At 39.0% G+C, this 24059-nt stretch overlaps 2 protein-coding genes across 3 annotated transcripts; one reads left to right on the top strand and one right to left on the bottom strand.

Moving 5' to 3' along the window:
- Positions 1-4732: 4732 nt before the first annotated feature.
- Positions 4733-8329, bottom strand: LOC114152715 (transmembrane protein 136-like). The gene is made up of 3 exons (XM_028030666.1): positions 7751-8329; positions 6025-6236; positions 4733-5621 (listed from the first exon to the last, which is right to left on the bottom strand). Exons 2-3 carry the CDS (start codon positions 6212-6214, stop codon positions 5083-5085), a joined length of 729 nt encoding a protein of 242 aa, XP_027886467.1. The 5' UTR covers positions 6215-6236; positions 7751-8329; the 3' UTR covers positions 4733-5082.
- Positions 8330-10530: 2201 nt separating this feature from the next.
- rcc1l (RCC1 like) lies at positions 10531-23666 on the top strand. Of its 2 annotated transcripts, XM_028032282.1 has the most exons (13): positions 10531-10707; positions 11466-11742; positions 12014-12143; positions 12856-12984; positions 13925-13991; positions 14316-14367; positions 15086-15170; positions 16029-16210; positions 17389-17451; positions 20239-20326; positions 20450-20623; positions 21762-21847; positions 23215-23666. In XM_028032282.1, the coding sequence occupies exons 2-13, from the start codon at positions 11467-11469 to the stop codon at positions 23290-23292; spliced, it is 1410 nt and encodes a 469-aa protein (XP_027888083.1). In that variant the 5' UTR covers positions 10531-10707; position 11466; the 3' UTR covers positions 23293-23666. The 2 variants fall into 2 exon arrangements, with proteins under 2 accessions (XP_027888083.1, XP_027888084.1); XM_028032283.1 differs by lacking the exon at positions 17389-17451 and having other exon boundaries at positions 10533-10707.
- Positions 23667-24059: the final 393 nt, after the last annotated feature.

Below are 24059 nucleotides of genomic sequence, written 5' to 3'. Positions count from 1 at the left end.
GTGATTTTAGACTGTGGCAGGAAGCCGGAGTACCCGGAGAGAAACCTGCAAACAGGAAACTACTTTTTGATATTTATGAAATGTAATCACAAAAATGTATGTTTGACATTTGCTAAAAGTAGTTTGGGCCAAAACTACTTTAAGCAAAAGAGAGGGAAGAAGACATGGGGCAAAGGTCAACTAGACAAGCCAAATAAATCAACAATCATTTCTTTGGACTCTGGGAGGAAGCCGGAGAGAACCCACTAATGCACTAGGAGGAAATGCAAACCCCATAAAGACAGAAGATCCCAGGCAGGAATTCAGACCCAGGCAAACGGTTTAGTCAAGGAAAAGAAAAGAAATGTTTTAATCACACCTGAGCACAATTTAGAGGCCAATTAACTAAACAGTCTTAATTTCAGACTGTGGCAGGAAGCCGGAGCACCCGGAGAGAAACCTGCAAACAGGAAACCTGTCAAATCTTTTTACCTTTTAATCCCATAATTTCGTTTAACTGAACACATCAGGACACATGTTCAGTCCCAGTCAGATTTCTCCAGCCTCAAAATGGTCAATAATGATTTGGTTCTGGGATTCTTTCATCTTCCGAATTTGTTAGTTTTAGCTCCTCTCCAAAAGTTCCTTAATCATGGTCAAGAGGAGGGGCTGGAGAAACCGTAACGTCAGGTGTGACTTCATTTCTTACCTTTTCCCACAGACATCCGTTGGTGGTTCCTTGAACATGAAACGCTTTTCCAAAAGCAGTTGCTCCCGTCATCCTGCGAGACCTGGGACACATTTTGTCCGCTATCGTCGCCATACCCGACGTCGCCATGCATGCAAGGTCCCGATGAAGCGGGAGCGTGGAGGGAAAACGAGCCTCCTTCTGGCACCGAGAAGAGCATTGGAAATGCTCCTTCGGGCCGTGCTCCATCGGGCCTTTGCTTTGGCCTTCCACCTGCTCAGCAAGGTGTTTCTGGGGTCCCTCAGCTGCAGGTCAGTGGGTAAATCAGCCCAGAGGTTGTAGGGGACGTCAAACTGCTGCCGCAGCTTTGGGAACCTTTCAAAGATCAAGTCAATGATAAAAATCTTGATCCCTACAGAAACACCTAGGATAAAACCCAGCAGCTGGAATGGCAACATGCATGAGAAGATAAAAAACAGCCACAGTATCACATAGATCTTAACAGTGAGCTCTGGCCGAGCCCACATGCAGAGGTTTTTTATCTTCTCAAGCATGTCGGCCATGTTTCCAAAAAGCTTCTGGGTTTTCTGAGCAGTTTTGGCAACCCAGTGGAACATCTGAACCATATTTAGGTTCTCTTGTAGATGTTCCACTGGCTCACCCATGTCGGGTATGATGCTCCACTCGATCCTCCAGCCTTTGGAAATTAAATAATTTACAGAAAGCTGGAGAATCATGAAGAGCACGACGAAAGAAAAGGTCCAGCCATGCCACACTGTGCACATGTAGATGAAGAAAAAACAGGCAGTCATGTGCACAGAGCGCCAGCTGGACAAAGCAGACAGGTTTCTAAAAAAGTGTTCCACAGGTCTCATGTCTTTCTCAAAGCGTCTCATGTTCTGGGTCATCTTTATGGGGTTTAATCCGTCCTCGCTCTCCTCAGTTGTCTCACGGTGAAAATGAAAGTTGTCCAAAAATGCTCTGAAATGATCACTGATCTTCATGTTGGCTTCTGGTCTCTGAAAACTGTTTGGGCTCAATGTTGGAGCGCAACACATTAAATCTTTAGAACTTCTTTGATCTATTGTGATGTACATGATGTCATCTATGACCTCATCAGTGAGCTCACTGGACTTCTGGGGCAAGGTCTTGCTTCTGATCGTTGCTATGGAAACGATCAGAACAGTTCTGAATGAGTCAAGCTGAAATAATGACTAAATACTTAAATATTAAGTAATATTTTTTATTTAACATGAAGAGATTAACAGTAGATTTCTACATGATTGAATTTTGTGGTTTTCCGTACCTGCTGTGGTATAAGTGGTTGTGTATTCCAACCCTGACTGGTTTCGATGGAGCATGGCGGCGTGGCGAAGTGACCTGTAACGCCATTGCCATATGTTTGGCTCTAGATTCCACATGTTTCGACTGAGCTGCACCAAACTTGGCAAGAGTGATCCTGATTGGATGCCTGGTGATCCTATATCGTCATAGTCTGACGTCTAAGCCCCGCCCCATCAGAACAGGAAGTGCCTTTTTTTTCATGGAAAGCGCTATCTCTGGCTCTCTTGACCTAATCAAGATGATTTTGTGTTGGATGACAGATAACAATTGGGCTCACTTGCTTTAAAGTGCTAAGAGTTTTCAATGGAGGGCGTGGCCATGGCGACGCAGCGAAGTGACAGGTCACGCCGCTGCCATATGTTTGGCTCTAAATTCCACAGTTTCAAGCTGAGTTGCACCAAACTTACTGGGATGGATCCTTATCCAGCCCCAGACAGGAATTCATAAGAATCCTTGGTGGGCGTGGCCTAATTTATCTACAGCGCCCCCTAGAAGTTTTTAAAAAATCAGCCCCAAGTCATGCTTCAACCCAGACTCATGAAACTTGATACACATGTGTATCTGGTCAGGACCTACAAAAAAAGTCGCCATGGTCCAAACTCAACAGGAAGACGGCCATTTTGGATCAAAGCTGCCATTTCCTCTTTTTTTATAGACATCGCATCTGATCGAACTCGTTATCAGCTTTTGAGATACGGACTTCAGAATCACTCAGCATAATCTTGAGGCACTGAAGGTCAAACAGTTATCACAGGATTTTTCATGTGGGCGTGGCTTAGTGTCAAAGTCTGACTATTTTCCAGAAAACATCAAGGTGCAATAACTTCCACATACAAAGTCAGAGCTGCATCAGACTTTCTATGTCTCATTATAGACCAGCTCTCATCACATTCACATGGTTACCTGATGACATAACCTGCGCCCCTCCCACTTCCAACAGGAAGTCACTATCTGGTCTATCAAACCCTACAGGAAGTTCTTGCTAATGTTTCACTACTAAACAGGAAGTGACAATAACTCATCTCCCGGATGTCAGATATCAGCCATCACATTTTTACACAACATGTGCTCCTTTACCCAATAACAACACTTCTGATAAGCAACTATCGACGCACAGTCGACAATAAACGTTTTGATTCATATTTAATTGCCCTGATTAAATGATTTTTTCCTGTGCCAGCACCACCTGTAATAAAAATGTGCAGTTGTTAAGGATTTATTCCATTAAGCTTGGCTAGACAATACTGCCTGATTTGATAAAAAAAAAAAAAAACAGAGAACTGTTTTTCATTCAAAGATCTAATCAATGCAAGGCTTTCAATTCTTCTAATTTATTTTTCTCAAATAATGAAACGTCTTTACACTGCAGACTTAAATCAGGTATTTGTTCCTGATCACTGTTTTCTATTTGTCTTCCTTTTTGTAATACCACACACTCCAAGCGTTCCAATTCAACCTCAGAACACCATTCAGCCCATCGTCTTCCAGCATTACATCACCAGTAACATTGTCCACAGATTCCAACTCAAACTCACTCCTACTTAAATCTACAACAGACTTTACTGAAGGTTTTGTTCCATCAACAAATCCAAACAAACCAGTTCTGTAAAACTCACCAAAGGTTGCACAACTTGAAGGCTTAAGTTCACTATCAAAGCGATAAGGTAGAAATAACTGCATTATGCTTTGGTAAAACTTTTCTGGCTCTTTTGTTTCAGAGAAACGCGCATATCGAACAGCTGCTGGTTTTGTCCAAATTCTTTTGCAATAAACCCAAAGTCATTATTCAACTTTATTGCATTTCTACATTTCTCATTTTTTGTCAAAACGCTATAATCTGAAACAAACTTAACCAGGCACCTATTATTAAACATATTATCATTCGGCCTATTCTTATAGCGGTCAACTATCTCAGTCATCCACATGTCTTTTGGGGTAAGATCCTGTGATCTAGCTTTTGTCTCAAAACAGAAATGGGAAAACTCATTTTCACAATATTATCACCAGTTGGAATAACAATAACGCTCCGAGAACACTCCTTTAAATGCATGTTGGTGAGTCTATACACTGCTTCCTGAGCACAAACATCACGGTTATGCAAATAGAATCTACCAAATCTCTTTAAAGCTTCTTTAGCACAAACATTTCCTTCTTTGGCTGCTTCTCTTTCCGTCCATTTCCTAGAAGAAAACCAATTTCACGTTAAATTTTTGACATGTAAGATACAATATAAACACAACATGCATATGCATCAACACAATATTGGATATCAATATTTGCATTCCAAGCTTTTAACAGCGGTCTACTATATGGATTAATCCAGACATCTTTAATTTGCCTTTTCAACACCATTCCTACTAAATCGTTTATATGCTGATTCAAATACATCTTGATTCATGCACAAGCCTTCAAACATTTCTTCCACGGTACTATATGGACAGTTCTCACCCTAACCCTCCTTGTTTTGTGGTCAATATTGTTTCACCATTCTATTAATGTGGGTTGCCAGTTTGGATCAGGCTTCCTATGAAGCTATAAGAATGATAGAAAACATGCTAACAAAAAGCCTCAGACCTGCAGCTCACCGGCGGTTCTAGACACAGGCTAACAGAAGTGGCTCTTTGGCTCAAATATATATTAAATTATGAAATATTGCCCTGTTTTTTGTTTCATTCTTTTTTAATTGCCCTGAGGGCAACAATTTATTCACATATATGTACATTTATTATTATTGATACTTTAATTAAAAATGAGTTATACAAGTTTATGTCGGGGAGCAGGGAGCAGGGGGGCGATGACATGTTCGCATACACCTCGGAAAGTATGTATGTAGTTGCGCCCCTGCTGGCAGTTCCTCTAAAGGTCGGACCTCTTAATGCGCATGCTCTGCTCACTGTCAGCTCATTATTTAGTTTGCAAAATAAATGTACTTATCAAGGTTTTTCAGAATTGTTTTTACACAGACTTTAAAAATGTTGCAGTCCACTGTACCGCAGATAAAATAAATAAATAAATAAATTCATGGAGCGTCTGTTAAAAACATGTGAAAGCGGTTGAGTTAGTCTTCTCAATCACTCTTCGTGCCCAACTGGTTTTTCTTCGCTTGTCTCTTTGAGCTCGCGGTTCACCATCCACTTCCTGTATTTGGCCCTGGTCTTCTTGTAGCCGAACCTGGCGATGTCCACCATGAACACCCAGGCCAGCAGATACATGACCACGCCCCCAAGCTTCATTATCAGCAAAGTCCTGGGCGAAGTGAGCTCGCAATAAAACATGACGGTCCCCAGGCCGACGCGCACCGTGGCGAACAGCAGGATGAAGAGCAGGTCCACGGCGTCGCCCAGCAGGCTGTCGTAGAGTCCCAGCTGGCGGAGGAACCAGCGGCTCTGCAGCAGCGGGTTGGTGATCTCGCTGCCGAAGATCACCCCGCAGGTCTCACAGCCCGACACGCCCATCAGCAGCGCCAGGAGGATGCCCACGATGCTGGCGGCGTGATGCGCCAGCATGACTGGGCCCTCGCTCCGGTAGCACACGCACCAACCCAGGTCAAAGAAGAAGTAGCCGAGGCAGACTGCCAGGGCAAATATCTGCAGGTCAGTGTTTTCTGTACCTGCAGAGAAGATAAAAAAAATAAAATCTTAATCCTATAAGAATGTAACTATTGGACCAATAACATCCATCTTCAAATCATTTTTTGAGATCTACAGGTTTAGTGTGATACTTTTAACCCCTTATTCTTTGCAAAGCTAAACCCACCAAACCTGTTTTTGTGTCCATGCTCAGCATGTCTTCAGATTCAACAGCAGCAGAATGGTTTCTGGTCCTTTTTGAACTTCTGGGAATCAGACTTCCAAAATGATCTCAGTCATTCTTAATAAAAACCACTTAATATTTGGTTTAAACATAGAGAACCATCGTAAATTGGCTTTGGATTTATTGTTCTGAGTAACAATGCGCCATGTTTGCCTTCGAACTGAACCATCACATCACAGTTTCTGTGTTTTACTGCTGACCTGCATGTGTGAAGGGCCAGGGACCGTCAACAAACACAACGTATGCCGTCAGCAGCACTATGATGACGCCATGGGTCAAGGTGACCAAGCGGCAGTTCCACTCGGGCCCTCGGTGAGAGAAGGTGGAGCAGAACAACAGGTAGAGGCACAGCCAGCCAATCAGGCTGCAGATCACCTCCAATGCAGGCATGGCAGTCTAGATGAACGTAAGACTGGACATGGACAAAGATATAATAGTGTTGGCATGTTTTGATGTCATATAGTTAATAAAAAGATGATCAATTTCACCTAGAATATAGACTACAATATAGCTACTTTTCTTTGGAAATTTAAAATATATATTTAGGCTTTCAAAATGCTCTAATCTAATTGGTCAGTTGTGACCTCATCATATTCTCAGGCCTTGTACACACCCACCTGAATAAAAAAAAAATAATTTTAAAAGCTAATATAATACACACAGAATCCGTTTCGGAACGGTTGTCATCCACGCTAACACACACAAATGTACAATGGCGTATTAAGGCCATTGTAGATAGAAAGAAAATCCACAGAGAAAAATCCTGCCAAAACTCTGAAATGTTATAGAAAAAAAACAAGCAAATTTCTGAGTTTCAAAAGTCAAAAACTTTCAACTTTTGAAAGTCCAAGAGTTCAAAACTTTTGAGTCAGAAATGTTTGTGTTTTTTCTGAGATTATTCTCAAAATTTGAATTATTTCTAGCAAATCTTCAACTTTTCAAACTCAGATTTCCACATTTTTTTCTTTTTTAATATAGACACGTACATAAGAACCCATTTGGAATTGTGTGCCTATGGTAAGGCACCGACCCACCAGTGGGTCCAAGAGTTTGTTACCTCAGAGCTTTTTCAGCAAATGTTTTTCCATCTCTTCTTTATCACATCAGCTCTTTTTCAGAAAAGCCAAAAGCCACTTCAAGTGAGCGGAAAACGTTTTTGCAAAATTAAGGAAGTTATTTCAAATTTTGCTGTTTCCATCAACCATTTCTAATGCGGTTCGTTAAAATGCGCGTAAACAAATGTTTATGGAAACGCAGTGACAGCATCATGCTGTGGGAGTGGGAGGAGGGGAGCTGCTCTGTTTTAAGAACAGGGAAGCTGGTCAGAGTTGATGGGACAGTCCTGAAGAAAACACAGAGCTACAGTGAAACTTTAAAGCCTAATCATGTGTTAAGATGGTCTAGTCAAAGTCTAGACCTAAATCCAAGACTTGAACTTTGATGTTAACAGACAGTTTGACAGAACCTGAGCTACTTTAGTCACAGCTTTCACTCTGTAGACAAACAAGACTGGCAGAGACAAACCCAGAATACCTTTAGTAAAATCTAGATTCAAAGGGGTTGAATACTTTTTTTATGCAATATGCTTGAGACTTTTGAAACAGCATAATGTTGCTTCCATTTCACAACCATTCACTACTTTATTAGTCTATCTTATAAAATCCTACTATACATATGAATAATAAATACATTTCCAAGGCACTTCTTAAAATAATGTAGATTTTTTTTTGTCATAACTTTTCTGCTTTGCATGAAAATAAAAAAACATCTTTTAATGTATTAAAACTACAATGCAAAGTCGAATATAATGACTTCTGTTACTGAAGGCTGCAGCGATATGAGAAATACTTAACGCTAGTTTTATGCAGAATTTCTGGGCATATTTTTGAGCCCAAAGTGTTTATTTTAAAAGCGTCTCTGACTCACCTTAACCCCCCGTTCGCTCAGTCATCAGATTCATGTTGCACTGAGTTTTCCTCAGCCGGTATCGTCCTTCCTGCTCCATAAAGGCATAATAATAAAGACTCCAGCAGCAGGTTTCAGCCAGACACACACTCAGTCTGCTAAGTTGGCAGAAATGCCTTGTGCAGGCCACCGTAGACAGTCGGTGAATCCTGAATCCCTCCCTCTGGATCTCACAGTTTATCCTCTTAAAGGATTAGAGTCACTACTTCTCAGCAGATACCTGCTTTTAGACAGGACGGCCGATATGAGGGGGCTCATCCAGCAAACCAACAAAACCTCGATTTAGCAGTTGGTTAGATTAATTATTATTAATAATCAGCATAATTATTCAGCTGCAACAAGAGGTATAGTGATAGACGATAGTGAGGGGAGCTGTGAAAATGCTGAATTGCTGCTAGGGCTAAAACAATTAATCAGATTGATCATGATCAATCGATTATTCAAGTAATCGTCAACAAATTTAGTAATCAGTTAATTGTTTACTGGCTCAAAAAAAGGCCATTTTCTGAAAGAATAGCACACTCAGAGCAGTAATTAAACCAAAACTCTACCAAAATATATATATTGTGCATTTAAAATAAAAAAAAACCTTTGTCTGTACAAACCTTTGTCCCACCCAAAACTCCTCAAGTTGCAATTTTAGCTTCGTCCTGCTAAAATTCTGTAAATAAAAAGTATCCATTTAAGCACGTTTTGCTATTTATTGGTTAATTCAAAAAATAATAAACAGATCAGCCCTACACTGTACTGATAGGTCAAGCAGAAAAGGCTGAGCTCTTCATATGTCGAGTATTATTTTAGCTGCAGATGCATCCTTTGCTACCAATGACCAATCGTTCACTGAAGGAAAGCCATGTTGTCGCATTTTAGACAAAAAATTTTATTTTCATATCTTAAAAGTAAATGGATTTATTGATTTCTTTCTTTTAAAATCTTAAAAACACAAAAATAAAAAGTAACAAAAACATCATACAGTCACCAATTGAGGAAACCAGTGACAAACATTAAGTTTTAATGATCAAAATCATATGTTTTGTCAGTGTTGCGGTTAAGGCAACTCTAAGCAGGTGGACTTTTAGCCTTTATTTAAGGGAACTCTGTTTCGGCTATTTTGCAGTTTTAAGAAAGTTTGTTGCACCAGATTTGTGGTGCATAGAAGCTGAATGCTGCTTCTCCACATTTAGTTCTGGGGATGCAGCTCTTTTTAGGCAGTGAAATGTTAATTTTCTTATTTAAAATGGAGTTGAATTATTTGCATTTTTAATATTGTTTGAAATAAATGGTTAAATGAAAAATTGGCTAAGGGTTTCACGTTTTTTTAATCCGATTACTTGTGTTAAAATGACCGTCAGCTGCAGTTCTAAACGATTTCTAGGACTTTCATCTCTACAATAATCTAATGTCATCAGCATAAATTTTTGTTTCTGAATTGGAATCAAAAAGCTTTGGAGTGTCAAGCCCAGAATGGTGACGTTTGAAACAGATACCAGGTGTGACATTCAGACGCACTGCAGCTCCAGACGCTACGCTCACGCCATCTGATGGACTTTCAGAAGCACCTCACCCCCTGTGTGTGACGTATTGCTGTCCACAGACAGGAACGGAAGCAGCGTCAGAGCTGACTCAGATGAGGCATTTCCACCTGACTCACCTGGCAGCTCGTTCAGCCGCCGTTGACGCGGTTCTGATGAGCCGTGAGGTTAAGGTCAGGCTCTCACCTGACCGACCGACTGTCCTGCAGCATTAACTCGTTTCCAGATCAGCTCTAATCCTGCACGACAGCGAACTGTCGCTAGATTGTGCACAGCGGAAGCAAACACAGCTGTGCTCACTGAACTGCTTTTTGTCCGCAGTGCATATCAGTAACATGAAGACGTCTTAACCTGTGCAGCAAAAATATTTAACGGGAAAACATGTAATGCATGAAAATACAATCAGGTCAAACTTTTCATACTGTATTGGTTTGTTTCTAGTGCAACACTTTTCAATTTTTATCCTTTGTTTGCTTTAATTTGTGCCATAAATTGTTTTTTTTAATTAAAAATGTTTTAACTTTTAAAATCTTTTTATAACTCACTCCCCTCTTTTCATAGCTCTGTCTAATGATTTTCCTTAATAACTGATTTATTGATTTAGTCTTGTTCTGTTTGACATTTCCATCAAAGCAATTTTGGTACACATAAAACTTGTTTTAATCCATTTTGGCATTAATTTTGCATCATTTTGTTTATATTATTTATTTTTCTGCTACACTGATGTGGATATAAACTTTGTTTTATGTGTATGTTACATTCAGACTGGTTCCATATATTTTCTATTGGCCAGTTGTATGATTTATTTAATAAATAGAATAGAAATATATTTTACTGTCCCACAGGGAATTTCAGGTGCACAAGCAAGAAAATAATGGTAAGTGGAAGCACGGAAGATAAGGCAGGACAAGTTTCATTGCATAGCACATTTCATCAATACGGCAATTGAAAATGTTTTAAACGTAAAACACTCTTTCTTTTAATCTTTTATTGTTTACTCAATAAACAATGAAACATTACAATGCAGAAGCAAAGTAAAGTCATTTAAAATCTGAATAAGCACTATAATTAATGAAGCCCCTCTCAGTGTAATTTTACTTATGTATTTGTATATTTAAACAAATATAAAATTAATGTAAAAAACAAACAAACAAATGCGTATATAGAGTAAGTATATCCTCCATTCCAGCAGGTGGCGTTGTGCTTCCTAAATGGAATTACGTTTTACTGTAAGGAGAAATGTACCGGAAGTGTACTTTTCTGTCTCATTTAGCTAAAAGTAAACTATAATGACAGTAAAACGTTTTATATCTCTTCATCTTATCTACTCCGTGTTCTTTAGATTTGAAAATTAATTGCTTTTTGGGGAGGAACGTGAAGGTGAAGGTGAGTCCAGACGCTACTTTGATAAAACGTGGAGCAGTTTGTGGAATCCCGTAACTTTTTCTACGAATTTAACATTCATTTAAATGCTTCCAAGAATACAATTTCATTAGAAAAACTTGAACTGGTAAATATGCATTAAGAGCAGTTTTATTATAATTCGGCGTTGATGGATTATTTAAAAACCCCTTTATATTTCATTGGTGGAATCATTTATACTTGGTTGTCTGTCTTGAACGTTTGGAAAACGTTAAATGCGTTTAATCCATATTTCTGTCATAGCCTGATTCTTTTTGTAGAGAAAAAGAATCAGGCTATGATTGAAAATAAAAATAGTAAAGGAAAAATGCATTAAATAGAATGAGGGGAAAAAATTAAGGAAATGAATTAGTAAAACAGTAAGATTAGAAATAAAATGAAAAATATAAATCACACTGGAAATTAAATATATACATATATATATATATGTATATATATTTTTTTTTAATTCTTGGATGCAACTTTTGGTCCATTATTACTTAGACAATTTATTTCCGTATTGCCCATTTTGACAGGATCAATGGTTCATTGATTTACTAACTGTTATTGAAAAAAAATATTATAAGCTATAAAATGACACCATGTGCTGATTTTATTTTGCAGTTTTAAATTTAAAATACTTAGAAACTTTTTCACATTTTTATTATATCTGAATGTTGATTTTAGTTAAATATTATTAAATATCTTTAATGATATTTGTGTCCCTCTGCTTGTTTCTTCAGGATGGCTCTCCCGTGTCTCTGCCCTCGCCACATGCGGTTGGCCCTGCGTGTGTCTGGCTACGCGACACTCAGCGGGGCGTCCAGACCGCAAGAGAAGAGCGGCGAACCGGTTTTCCAGTATGTCGGCGAGCACAGGAAGCCGACCCACAAAGTGTTTGTTTGGGGCTTCAGTTTCACCGGGGCACTGGGGATCCCCAGCTTCGTGGTGCCGGACAGCGGCAGGAAAAAACCTCGCAGATATCAGTACACTCCGTACCGCCTGGAGACCGCAGAGCAGGTAAACATCACTAGCTGCATTTTTTTAACCATATAGAATTGCGCAAATTGAAATGATGAAAATAAATGTGCTTAACAGAAACATACCGATTTTGAGAAAACTGACTTTTTTTCCGATAGGTTCAGAATAGTTTCACTCCACTTTCCACATTTTTATTTATAGAAACATTTGAAAACCTTGGTGATCTATCACATAAGATCCAAGTAGAACATATTGTAGTTTCTGATTTAGTCTTTTGTTATCTTAAAGGACTCCTGCTCTTGTGTTGCAGATTTCGTCGGCTGCTTGCGGTTACGGCTTCACTCTCATGGCTTCTTCAACCAAAGACGTGACCAAACTTTGGGGCGTGGGCCTGAACAAGGACTCCCAACTGGGCTTCCAGCGCACACAACACAGCGGCCGTAAGAGCGGGGCTGCTGCTTCCTTCGTCTGTTCTTAAACCGCAAAACCAGAAAATCTTACCAAGTATTTTATGTTTAGTTTCTTGTGCAAATATCTTATAACATGTAAAATAAGACAAAACTAACTTACAAGTACCTTCTTAATGTGGCCCATTAAGAAGGTTGGTATTCAAGAAGCTTGAATAGTGATTAATTCTTGAATAGTGATAAAGTGACCAATTTCACTGGCAGATTGTTCCACTTATCACAAGACTTTTTTGTGTTTCCATTAAACATATTTATTTTCAGAATATCAAATTGCGCAAATATATGATCAATGGAAATGCAGCTTCTGTCAGTTTTAAGTAGATAAGTGGTGTGAATACTTGTCTGCCCTTTACACCCAAATATTTACATAAACCTTTATTTTTACAGAAGTGCCTGAAAACTTGTTTCCACTTCCAGATTATGGTCTATAGACTAAAAAAAGAAAGAAAAGTACAATTTTACTCATTTGTGTCTGCATCGTTGCATAAAATGGAAAAACTAAGGTTGTTCTGTAATGGGAACATTGGCTCTTAACAAATCCTTAAGACATCTGGGTTGAGTATTTTTACAAAGTAAAATTGATCTAAAACGGAGAATCTGAAAAACAGTTTCTTTGACATAGATGAGTTTTTCCCAGACTGTGAGTTTCTGAAGGAATGCATTTGTTGTTGTTTCCTTCCTCCAGAGAAAAGCTACGACTACGTTCTGGAGCCATCGCCGGTGGCGCTGCCTCTATCCCAGCCTCAGCAGACCAGAGTGGTCCAGGTGTCCTGCGGCCGCGCCCACTCCCTGGTCCTCACTGACCAGGAGGGAGGTAAGAACCACGACGAATCCTGGACAACAAAGACCTCTGCTCATGTTTTCCTTTCATAAGGAAAACAAGGATGAGGACAAAATAAAGAAAATTTAAGCCCTGAATTTTCTGAGTTTGAGCCATCAACCTGCATTTGATTCGCATCGAATGAAATCCCACAGTTTTGCTCAAAAAGTGACATTTTTTGGCAAGATATAGTAGCTTGTTTTACGTCTTCCTTAATATTGATTAAAAGTTCTAGGTTCACCGACAGATTATTTCACTTGTAACAACCCATTTTCCCATGTGTTTACTGCCAGTGGAACTAATAATTCCAATATTAAGGAAAGCAAGCTCTTATATATTGTTAAAAAGTTACTTTTAATTTAGTTTTGTCTTATTTCAAGTGTCCTAAGATATTTGTACTAGAAACTAGACACAAATACTTGGTAATATTTTGTGTTTTTGCAATGTAAGCATTTACCATTCACCTAATTTTTGGATTGGTGCACTGAAGAACATTTTTTTTCATGCAAACAGTGCAAAAGGTTAGCTTCATGCCCTGGAACATTTAGTTTATAGTGACTTTAGCCGCACTCCAGGAAGTTTGAATACAAACCGGTAATTGGTTTGTCGTAATGTGTCCGGGTTTTCTTTTTAATTTGTAAAGAGAATCATGGCCAACCCAAACCAAGGTTCTGCTGAAGATTATTAGATACTGAAGATTTTATTTTTTAAGCCAAGGGTAAATCTACTCTCACGTTTTCCATTTATTTCATTTAAGAAATAACTTATGTTAATCTAATGTATCAGCTCAGCTCCTCCAACAGAAACTTGTAGCTCTAATTTAACGTGAAGCTGCTGCAGAAGCAAATAAACATGAATTTGGCTTTTTTTTTGCCCCTTCTTCTTCATGGATCCTGTTGCATCGTGACTGCCTTCATCTGTCTGCCGTCTCCAGTGTTCAGCATGGGGAACAACGCGTACGGCCAGTGTGGGAGGAAGATCATTGATGACGAACTCTACAGGTCTGTGGTCACACCTTCACCATGAAGTATGACTTGTTTACATTCATCATTTCCCAATCCTTATGTTTTCTGTCATCAGCCTCAACATTTCGTCCATGATGCCTTTTATTAGGTTGTCTAATGTTGTGTACAGCAGTGAAATTATAATATTTTATCTTCCTGATCTTCAGTTCAGGTCTTAAGTCTTTCTTTCTCTCTGTTGTTTTGGTCATCTTACATTGTTTGCTAAAAAGTGTTAAATTTAACATCAACACTTAGAGTGTAGAGTGGCTGCAGTAACTGTGCTAACCTCCTGATGGCGCTGTTTTCCCTGTGTTTTGTCAGTGGCAGCCACATCATTTACAAGATCAAAGGTTTCAGCAGCAGGGTGGTCCAGGTCAGTCGGCTGTCAAAAATATGCAATATGACAAAAAGAAAGGATAGTCCTTTTATAAATGAGGTTAAAAGTATAAATCAGGATCTGAACATATTAGAACATATTGGTCATATGTTCAATATGACAAACAACAAACAATATGATGTTTGCCATTGGACTGGCAAACATCATATTGGACTGGTCAGAAGCCGGGAAGTTTTGATAACTTTAAAGTATCAACCAGGGCTACAACTAACAACTTATATGAGTATTTATTATTTAATTGATTATTGTGACGATTAATTAGATTTTTTTAAAAATTGGCATATTCTGCCCATTTTTGCTTAACCACTTAGGCTTATTTTATACAATGTTTGAAATTCATTAAAAGATGCAAGCAAACAAATAATTCACTTTCTTTTATTAATAAAAATATAAGCATTTACTATTTTTTTTTCATATTAAATGCAAATATATGTGTTTTTTGTACTGTTTTGGCTTAACTGCTGCTTGGAGTGTGTTGTTCTTTCAGCCAATGTTGTTTTTAATCTGTATACTTAAGTTAACAATTAATCAATTGCTAAGTTAGTTGACGGTTATCTCAGTAACTGATTTATAATTGATCTGATTGATTCTTACTTCAGTCCTAACACAGTTAAAATCATTATTTAGTTTTAGTTGAATATTACTGCTGGGGTTGAAACTGCAGGAGCTCCTGATTTCGGGTTTTGTCCTCCAGGTGGCGTGCGGGCAGGACCACAGCTTGTTCCTCACTGACACGGGGAAAGTGTTTTCCTGTGGATGGGGAGCCGACGGTCAGACGGGTCAGTGACATTCACACATTTAACCCAAGGAGAAGATATTTGACTGTGATTCTCGGTTTCATTATGAAAGGGTCAGAACTTTGTTGCCGTATTTTATGCAGAAATGCCCTTGGACAGCCATGTTGCCGTTTCATTTCAACTAGTCCTCTTTCACTATCTGATTTTTATATCTACAGGTGACATGAATATGGAATGTTTATCCAACTCTGTGAGAAATAATGCACTTTTTTTTTCTTTTTTTTACCCCTCCAGGGGGTCTTTTGTGGGCTCTAGTGTCCTTTATATGAAACTAGGCTGACAGGAAAGGGGAAAGGAGAGGGAGGAAGACATGCGGCAAATATAGTCGGGTCCGGGAGTCGAACCCGCGACGGCCGCGTCGAAGACTCAAGGCCTCCAAATACGGGTCGCGCTATTCCCTACGCCACCACGTCACGCCCGATAATGCACATATTTTTTTACAAGTCTTCACTAACTAACTACAAAGACTGTCAAATGGCCAGAAACTTCTGGATGGAGGAGACCATATGCAGAAAGTTGTGTCCCTGAAAATGTTTGGTTAAAGCAAAACGGAGGATACAGGGATTAATTTTTAAAACTTAACAAACGTGAAAGAGACTCTAATGTCTCCACTTATCATTTTGTTGCCAAATTTGCTGTCATGTGTTTGTGCAATGACAATAAAGTAAATAAGTGTAAAACTGGAGTAAATCATGAGGATCATTTGCACACCTGCATATTAAAGATGAAATCATTATGAATAATCGTTTGGAATCGAAAACGGATTTTGAGGAAACTCATGACACCCAGAAATCTGAATCAAATCAAGTTGTGTTGATTCGGTGGCCTCGTATTCCTCAGGTTTGGGCCACCTCGACATCAGCTCCTCCCCGGTGGAAGTGGGAGGCGAGCTCGTCGGCGTGGACGTGCAGCAGATCAGCACATACGGAGACTGCAGCCTGGCCGTTTCCAGGGACGGTCGGCTGTTTGGCTGGGGAAACTCTGAGTACAGACAGCTGGCCTTGGCCACTGAGTCCACCCAGGTGAGGACGGCTGGGGAGGTTTTCAGGGTCTGAACAAGACTTCTGTGTTTGTGGTGGTGAGTTATCGCGTCAGGCACAGGAAGCTTTTCTAACAACTAGTTTGACATTTAAGCTTTAACCAAGACACCAATAGAGATGCACTGATCTGATATTGATATCTGTTTTGGCTCCTATATTGAAAAAAGCTTTATTTGCTTTACATTTTGCTTTAATTCTTAATTGCGCTTGGAGTTTTTTTATTTTATTTTTATTTTTACGTTTGACCAAAGCAGTCAACTTACTGTTTTTGTCAGATTCTTTATTATTTATTTTACGTTGGCTGTTATGCTCCTCCTTGCACTGACTGAACAAAATAAAGTTGTGTTGTTTTGACATGACCAAGCTTGTGAAGCTATTGGTGCAGAGTCATCAAACAAATTTAAAATTCGGTACATTTATGTCTGAGTTTAAAAAAAAAAAAGTTTGAAGTCAAGTCAGCACTGTTTTTCTGTGTTGGTCAATTATAAACCTTAGATATCTGTATCAGTATAAGAAGTGAAAACAGTGGATCGGTGCATCTCCAGACACCAAACATGATTTTGTCAGTGACAGACCCAGATTGGCTAATGGGAGGACTGGGACATTTCCCAGTGGGCTGGTCTGACGTTTGGGCTGCAGGGGCCAGTTTCCTCTTTATTCTTTATATTTTTTGACCTATATGCAGTGGTTGTACTAGTAGGTTAGTCATGTAAGCTGCGACTGCTGTATGGACGGCAGTTTTAACATAAAATAGGTTTCCTCTGATTGTGTGTGAAGCTGATTTTATGTGAAAAACGACCTGCCATAACTCCTGTACCTGAATCGTGTCCGCCTGTACTAGCAGGTCTCGTTTTTTTTGGTTTCCTTTCCAAAGACTCACCCTGACGTAAAACATCAGAGGTCTTGGTCAGCTGTGTTTAAAGATGGAAAGTAGAAGAACAAAGGGTAGAGAAGGACTAAAAAGAGGAGGGGTCTGGAAACAGACGCAGCTAAATGTGCAAAAACTTGCTACTTTTTCACATGAGTTAGTACCGTCAGATGAGGACGATGAAATGGGTAAAGCAAATCAGTCCAGTCAATGAAGTCAATGTGTGGCGTTGTAGCATGCAATCTAATATGTATGACGCAACGCCCCATAACTAGGAAACTTTGTCTTGTAGCAGCTCAGTCAGAAGGAAGAAACAGCGTCAAGCAGAATGAGACCACAAACCCACAGAGGACAGGTAGGATTACTTATTGAGTGGGTGGCTATTATTAGAATCAATATAATGAAGAGTTTGGTGCAGAACTGCATATAAAAAGTCCCCTGAGATACCAGAGAAATCAGCTCATTGCAACTGATCTGAATTGACCTGAGAACTTTGTGAAAAAATTGAGAATTAAGATCATTTTTAAAAATGTGATTTAGTGTCAGTGCAGAGCCAGGAACTGAGTAGTACGTTCTCAATTTTTTAGACAAACTGTAATAAAGTCCTAAAGACCACCAGTCCACTGCTCAGAGGTATATTTCTGTTCATAGCTGGCCATGTTTCTTTAAAACTACTGTTATGCTGCAGGAAAAAAAGATAGTAGTGTCATTAGAAAGTTGTCAAACTGTGAATAACAAATTGCATAGAGGAGTGCAATTTTTAAAAAAATCTTTATTTATAAGGATATTTGTGAAAACTAATTTACTTGATATTTGAAATTTAGTTGTTTATTTATGTAACACATTTTAGCAACAACAATTTAAGAAGTTTTACATTCCAGTGGCCAAATAAGGAGAAATAAAAAGGAGAAATAATTCAGACTAGAATTAATCAACGTTCTAGTTGTCATTAATCTAAACGGCTGGGTTTTTATTCTTGATTTAAAGGAACTAAGTCTTTCAGCTGTTTTGCAGTTTTCTGGAAGTTTGTTCCAGATTTGTGGTGCATAGAAGCTGAATGCTGCTTCTCCATGTTTGGTTCTGGTTCTGGGGATGCAGAACCAGAACCAGAACCTCAGAGGTCTGGAAGGTTGATGCAACAGCAGCAGATCTTTAATGTTTTGTGTTGCTGAGCCGTTCAGTGATTTATAAACCACCAGCAGTATCTTAAAGTCTTTTTTTCTCTGTGAACGGATTTCAGAACTGAGGTGATGTGCTTTACATTCCAGGTTTTAGTGAGAACAGCAGCTGGATCAGCTGCAGCTTTTTTTAAAAAAATTTTTTTGAAGACCTGTGAGGACACTGTTGCAGTAATCAGTTTGACTTAAGAGAAACGCATGGATGAGTTTCCTTGATCTTTCTGAGACTTTAGTTCTTTAATCCTGGAAATGTTCTTCAAATGATAGAAGGCCGACTGTAACTGTCTTTATGTGGCTCTGGAGGTTCAGATTGGAGTTCATCACTACTAGGGTGTAGCGATAAAATAATTCCACGATACGATGCAATACGATATTCTGATCACGATCCGATATGTATCACAATGTTTGGTAGCTGATACAATTTGATACGATTCGATGCACTTTTACAATTTTCTGAAAGATTTTACAAGGACAGAGTGATTTTAGTGACATTTTGTGTTCCATACACTTGGATTTAATTAACTGAAAACTGATTAAAAGCACCAACTACACAATACCTGACTCTGATTGGACAGAGTTTAACAGTATACAGCTGGACAAAATGAATCAAAGATGCAGTGAGAAAATTAGTTTGTCATTTAATTCATGTGGATTTGACATAAAACTCAAAGTTTCCACAGTGATCCAGGAGCTGAGTGGGGAGATCATCAGCCTCTAGACTCCAAAAGTATGTCCAAAAGAAAAACTTATGTTTTTCTTTTGGACATACTGTGGCTGCGTTTTAGAGTAAAAAAAAGTCTTTTGGACTATAAGGAAAAGACTTTTCTACCTTGGCTCCCGGAGTTATCCGTGGCTGTAAGCTGTTTACTACTAGCTGCTGGGGGAGCAGCTCTGCCTCACCCCGTAGTGATCGACTCCTTGCAGCTGCGCAGCGCCGCCGTTCGCCTACTGGATCTCTGAGTAGCTGCCTCTCAAACTGCCAGGATCTCATCGCACTCTCAGTCTCTGATACTCTTTGTCAGTTGCTAATAAGAATGATCGATCCGCCATCGTCACCATGGCAATCCTCACTGCGCCCAGACTGCAGCTGCGGGTTTCCCCTCTTCATCTTCCGGCACAAAACAGAGCGCCACTGCATGCTGCGCGTTCATTCTTCATATAGTTTTTTATATAAAGAACAGGAACCACTAAGCTAAAAACAAATTACGAAGTGGATGCCACCGATTGCCCCGATATCCAAACTTTGCATTGATTTCGTGATCTCACTGCTTTTGCTGCTACTCTGCTTCTCTTTCACGGTTACTTGCGCAACTTTACTTAATGTCTTAGCAACAAAACACAGCCCATCGTTATTTATTGAGGATTTCAGATTTCCAAAAACAAAGGAATTTTATGTTGAGTTTCGTTTTTTACATTTGGAAGCTCATTCCCTTTCACATAACCGGAAAAGCAGATTTTTAACATTTCTCTGACATTCGGAAAAACATGGTTTACTCATTTTAGCATAACTCCGGTTTTACTTGGCCTATTAAAACAATTGTAAAGCTGGTGTGTAGTTTATGATGTGCACTTTAAGCACAAGTTGAAAGTGAGACTGGGGGAGGCGGAGTCTTGCTGCTACGCCGTCACAAACCTATGGACCCCTATGGTTTAACGTATCGATACTTGCAGATGAAAAATCGATACCTTCCGAGGGAGGAAAAATTGCTAAATATTGTAGAATCGATATAATTATACAGCCCTAATCACTACACCCAGATTTGGGGCCGGATGGCTGGTTTTTAGTTGCAATAACTGAAGTTGTGTGCTGACTGTACATCGTTCCTCTTTAAGTTGTTCCTCTGCATAAAGTTTTGCCATCTCCACACATCTAACAACTGAGCTACATCTTCAGTGATTAATGGGCAGCAGCTCTTGCTTCTCTAAGGTCATTGTTGATGTCTTGATGTAATTTCACCGTTTAGATGAACTCTCCGCGTCATCTCCCTCTAAAAGGCTGTGGGAAGGTGGTTCAGGCAGCATGTGGAGGAACCCAGGTGGCCGTTCTCAATGGTGAGTCCACAAAGTGATTGTTACTGTTTTCTTGAACTAAACCCAGGAAGGAAAACGCTGAAGTACATGGATTCATTCAGGTATCTGAAACCTTCATATCCTGACGTTTCTGAATTCTTCCAGAAAAAGGAGAAGTCTTTGTTTGGGGCTACGGTATTCTGGGAAAAGGTCCGAATCTCTCCGAGTCTTCGTACCCGGAGAGGATTCCTCCCACTCTGTTTGGACGCTCCGAGTTCAACCCCTCTGTGGCCGTCGTCAAGATCAGGTGTGGCCTCAGCCATTTTGCAGCAGTGACAGGTGAGACTCGGAAATGGTCACATTTTTAAGAAATTCTCCTTGACGCTTGAGTTGTCAGGTCATCTTTTAAGTAGCAGAAACGGAAACATCCGCTGGTTTCTCACTGCTTTAAGATTCTGCAACTGAGAATAAATGTTTGAAATGTTGATGCAGTAATTCAGTGTTTCCCAACCCTGGTCCTCAAGGCTCACTGTCCTACATGTTTCAGAGGTTTCCCTGCTTTAATGGCCTCATTCAACCGACTGCAGTTCAACAAACGCCTGTTAATCAGTCGTCAGTTGAAATCAGCTGGACTGAAGCAAGGAAACATGCAGGGCAGTGAGCCTGGAGGACCAGGGTTGGGAAACAGTGCGGAGCCATAAAACCAAATATTGTGCGAAAAAATTAGCATATTTCTCAGAAACTTCACATTTGTGCTTAAGAAAATCTGTTTTTATTTTGCCTAATGTTATATTCCAATTTACTGTGACACAGAATTTAGGGTTTTCATTCCATGTGAGCCAGAATCATTAAAATGATTAATATTAAAATGTTTCCCTCTGTCTATGGGAGTTTGTCTTGTTGAATTAAATGAACTTCTCAGTGATAATTTAATTTATTGAGGTTCACTTACTAATTCCTAATTATATGAACCCTTTTCTCTAAACCAGGGGTCTGCAACCTGGAGCTGCAAGTGGCTCTTAATAACGTTGTACAAAATTGATAATTAATGATTTTTCCAAAATATGTAGAATGACAAATCCAGGTTTTACCGGTTTTTCATTTCAATAAATAATTTTATTAAGTGAGACTAAAAGTACTGATAATGTATTTATAGATCCATTTTTCTGCGTCAGAAATATCAGGATCACATTGAAGAAGATGGGATCCTGATTTTTGTCCCTCTATTTAAAACATTAAACAAGAAGTAGAATTGTTGTACTTTAAAAATGACAACAAAGTTTCTACAGTAGATGTTTATCAAAGTGTCAGCTAACATCTGAGCTAGCTTGTGTTGCTGCAGGAAGGCCTAAAATGGCTCTTTGGATTGTTCAGACTCCTGACCTAAACAAATCATCGACTTTGCTGTGATTCCTCTGAGACAGACAGACTTTTAACTCTGAAGTGTGTAGCTATGACGTCGCCGTTTGGTTTTCAGATCGAGGTGAACTTTTCGTTTGGGGGAAGAACATCAGAGGCTGCTTGGGTATCGGAAAGAAAGACGACCAATTCTTCCCCTGGAGAGTAAGAACACAGATCACATTTTGTCTTGTTTTTAGGCTAAAGGTCTTAAATATGTTGTACAAGTCGGGTATTTAAGGTTAGCTCTGTCTTTTACTGCCGTCTCCATCTTGTCTTCATCTATTAAGCTTTCAAATCGTAGTCATGTTTGTAATAATTCATAGAGGAACTTTTGGATGCAACATTTGGTAATTTTGTTTATAGAGACTTCATAATCCATGTTATTTATGTTTTCAGTTGTTTGTATTTTTTATTGTTTTTGGTGGTTTCATTTTGGATATTAGAAATATCTTCCAGTTACAGTGAGCAGTAGACTGATAAACGTTTATAAATTAAAGTTTATTGATTTTTGACACGGCATTCTTGCATTAATATGCCATTATCATTATATTAGCTGAAAATGGTCTCAAAATGACAATATTATCATTTGCCAGAATAATTTCTGGGACAATTTATTGTCCATCAAAATTTGTCATGAGAGGCTTATGTGTGTTAGAATATTGTAAGAAGACAAATGTAATTCATTTTCTTAAATTGAATCAATAAAAGATGAAAAAATGAAAAGATAAAAAAACATTTTGTTTTAATGAACTTTGAGCTAAATACTTTCAGTGTCCAGGTTCCTCATGAAAATGAGATCTAGATCTCAACAGGGTTAAATAAAGGAAATGTACAAATATTTTCAGTGCAGTTTGGTTTGTTGTCAGCAACATATTTGTTTTTCTAATATGTGTAACATATTTTGCTGCAGGTTTGTTTTTCCTGGCCTGTCTCTTTCTATAAGAGACGTTTATACATGAGGTTCCTGATGTTAGAACCTTAGAACGGACATGGAGTTCTTTTTTTCCCCATGACTATCTGAATAGAACTGTGCAAAAGTTTTAAACCACTAATGCTTTCAACATACTTTGCTCCAAGCAGCCAGACTTTCACTTTAAAATAGTCTTTATCAGTATTTCTCATTCTCTGTGTCGTTGTTGGACCCGACTGTGACAGAATATTGAGCCGTTTGGACTTAAAAATGATAAAAGCAAACAGCCGGCAGCAGAATTTTCACAGTTTCTGTTCTCTGCTGATATATTTTCTGTGTTGTTGTAAAACTCCAGAACCCGACGGTTTATTTAACGTCTCGCATCTGAAAAGATTGTCTCCCTGTTTTGACCTCTGCACCCGCTTGTTCCCCCAGAGAGCTTTTCGATTCACCTCCGCAGACGTACATTAGCATTTAAACAGGATTTGAGGGCGTGGACGTCTCCGTGGAAACCCTGCGGGGTTTGGAGCGCACCAGGAATCAAAATAAACTGACGTGTGAACAGAAAGATGGAAACGGTTTGTGCTCATGATGTTCTGATCTCTGCGTCTCTGTAAAGGTGACCGTTCCAGGTCAGGTGGTGGACGTAGCGTGCGGTGTGGACCACATGGTGGCGCTGGCGAAGTCTCTCCTGTGAGCTGGGATCCATCAGGCGACGACTGAAGGTGGAACCAGAACCAGCTCTTTACTTCCAGACTGAATCTGGACTCATTAAATAGACTTTTGTTCCTGAGTTTAAATCTCCAGTTGGTCGTTTTGCGTCACATGGAGATTATTTACTGCAGGAAGGAAGAGAAACGGCAAAGAAGCGGTTCTGAGGAATCGGGTTCTAGTTGTTTTTGGTACTTCTGGACTTTGTGTTTGAGCTGCAGTGATAATAATGACCGGATGGATTATTATGCAGCAGAAAATTGGCTCAGGTTGTAATAATGTAATCTGACACTGACCCTTTTTGCTAAAAAAAATTATTTGCAAATAAATTAAAGATGTATATAATAAACACATTCTGATAAGTCAGTTTGTTCTATTTTATGCGTCCATTTTTATTTTTTTTGCAAGATCTTCCTCCACTGAGCTTGTCAGTTTCTGAGATCAACTGGATGAATAAAACCTAAATCGGTTCATCCCAGTTCTGGGCGATTTGGCTTAAAAAAATAAAGGAAAATAAAATTTTCATATGAGATCTGATTTGAATCTATTTTCTTTACAAAACAAAAATTACAAGTGACAGAAAATATTTTCAAAAAATGTCTTATACTCATCCCTTCTGTGAGTTGTAGAGTATTAGGGCTACAAGAATTTTTGTTTAGTTCCAAGAATATAGTCACAACACTAACGGTACTAAAAATGCAACTATATGAGAACGTAAAATCATGAGAAAAAGCTTTGAGTTATAAAAATGTG

The sequence above is a fragment of the Xiphophorus couchianus genome, chromosome 11 (genome assembly GCF_001444195.1).
Source record: "Xiphophorus couchianus chromosome 11, X_couchianus-1.0, whole genome shotgun sequence".
Taxonomy (NCBI): Eukaryota; Metazoa; Chordata; class Actinopteri; order Cyprinodontiformes; family Poeciliidae; genus Xiphophorus; species Xiphophorus couchianus.
Note: the sequence above shows the minus strand (reverse complement) of the source record. Positions and strands in the feature narration are given on the sequence as shown.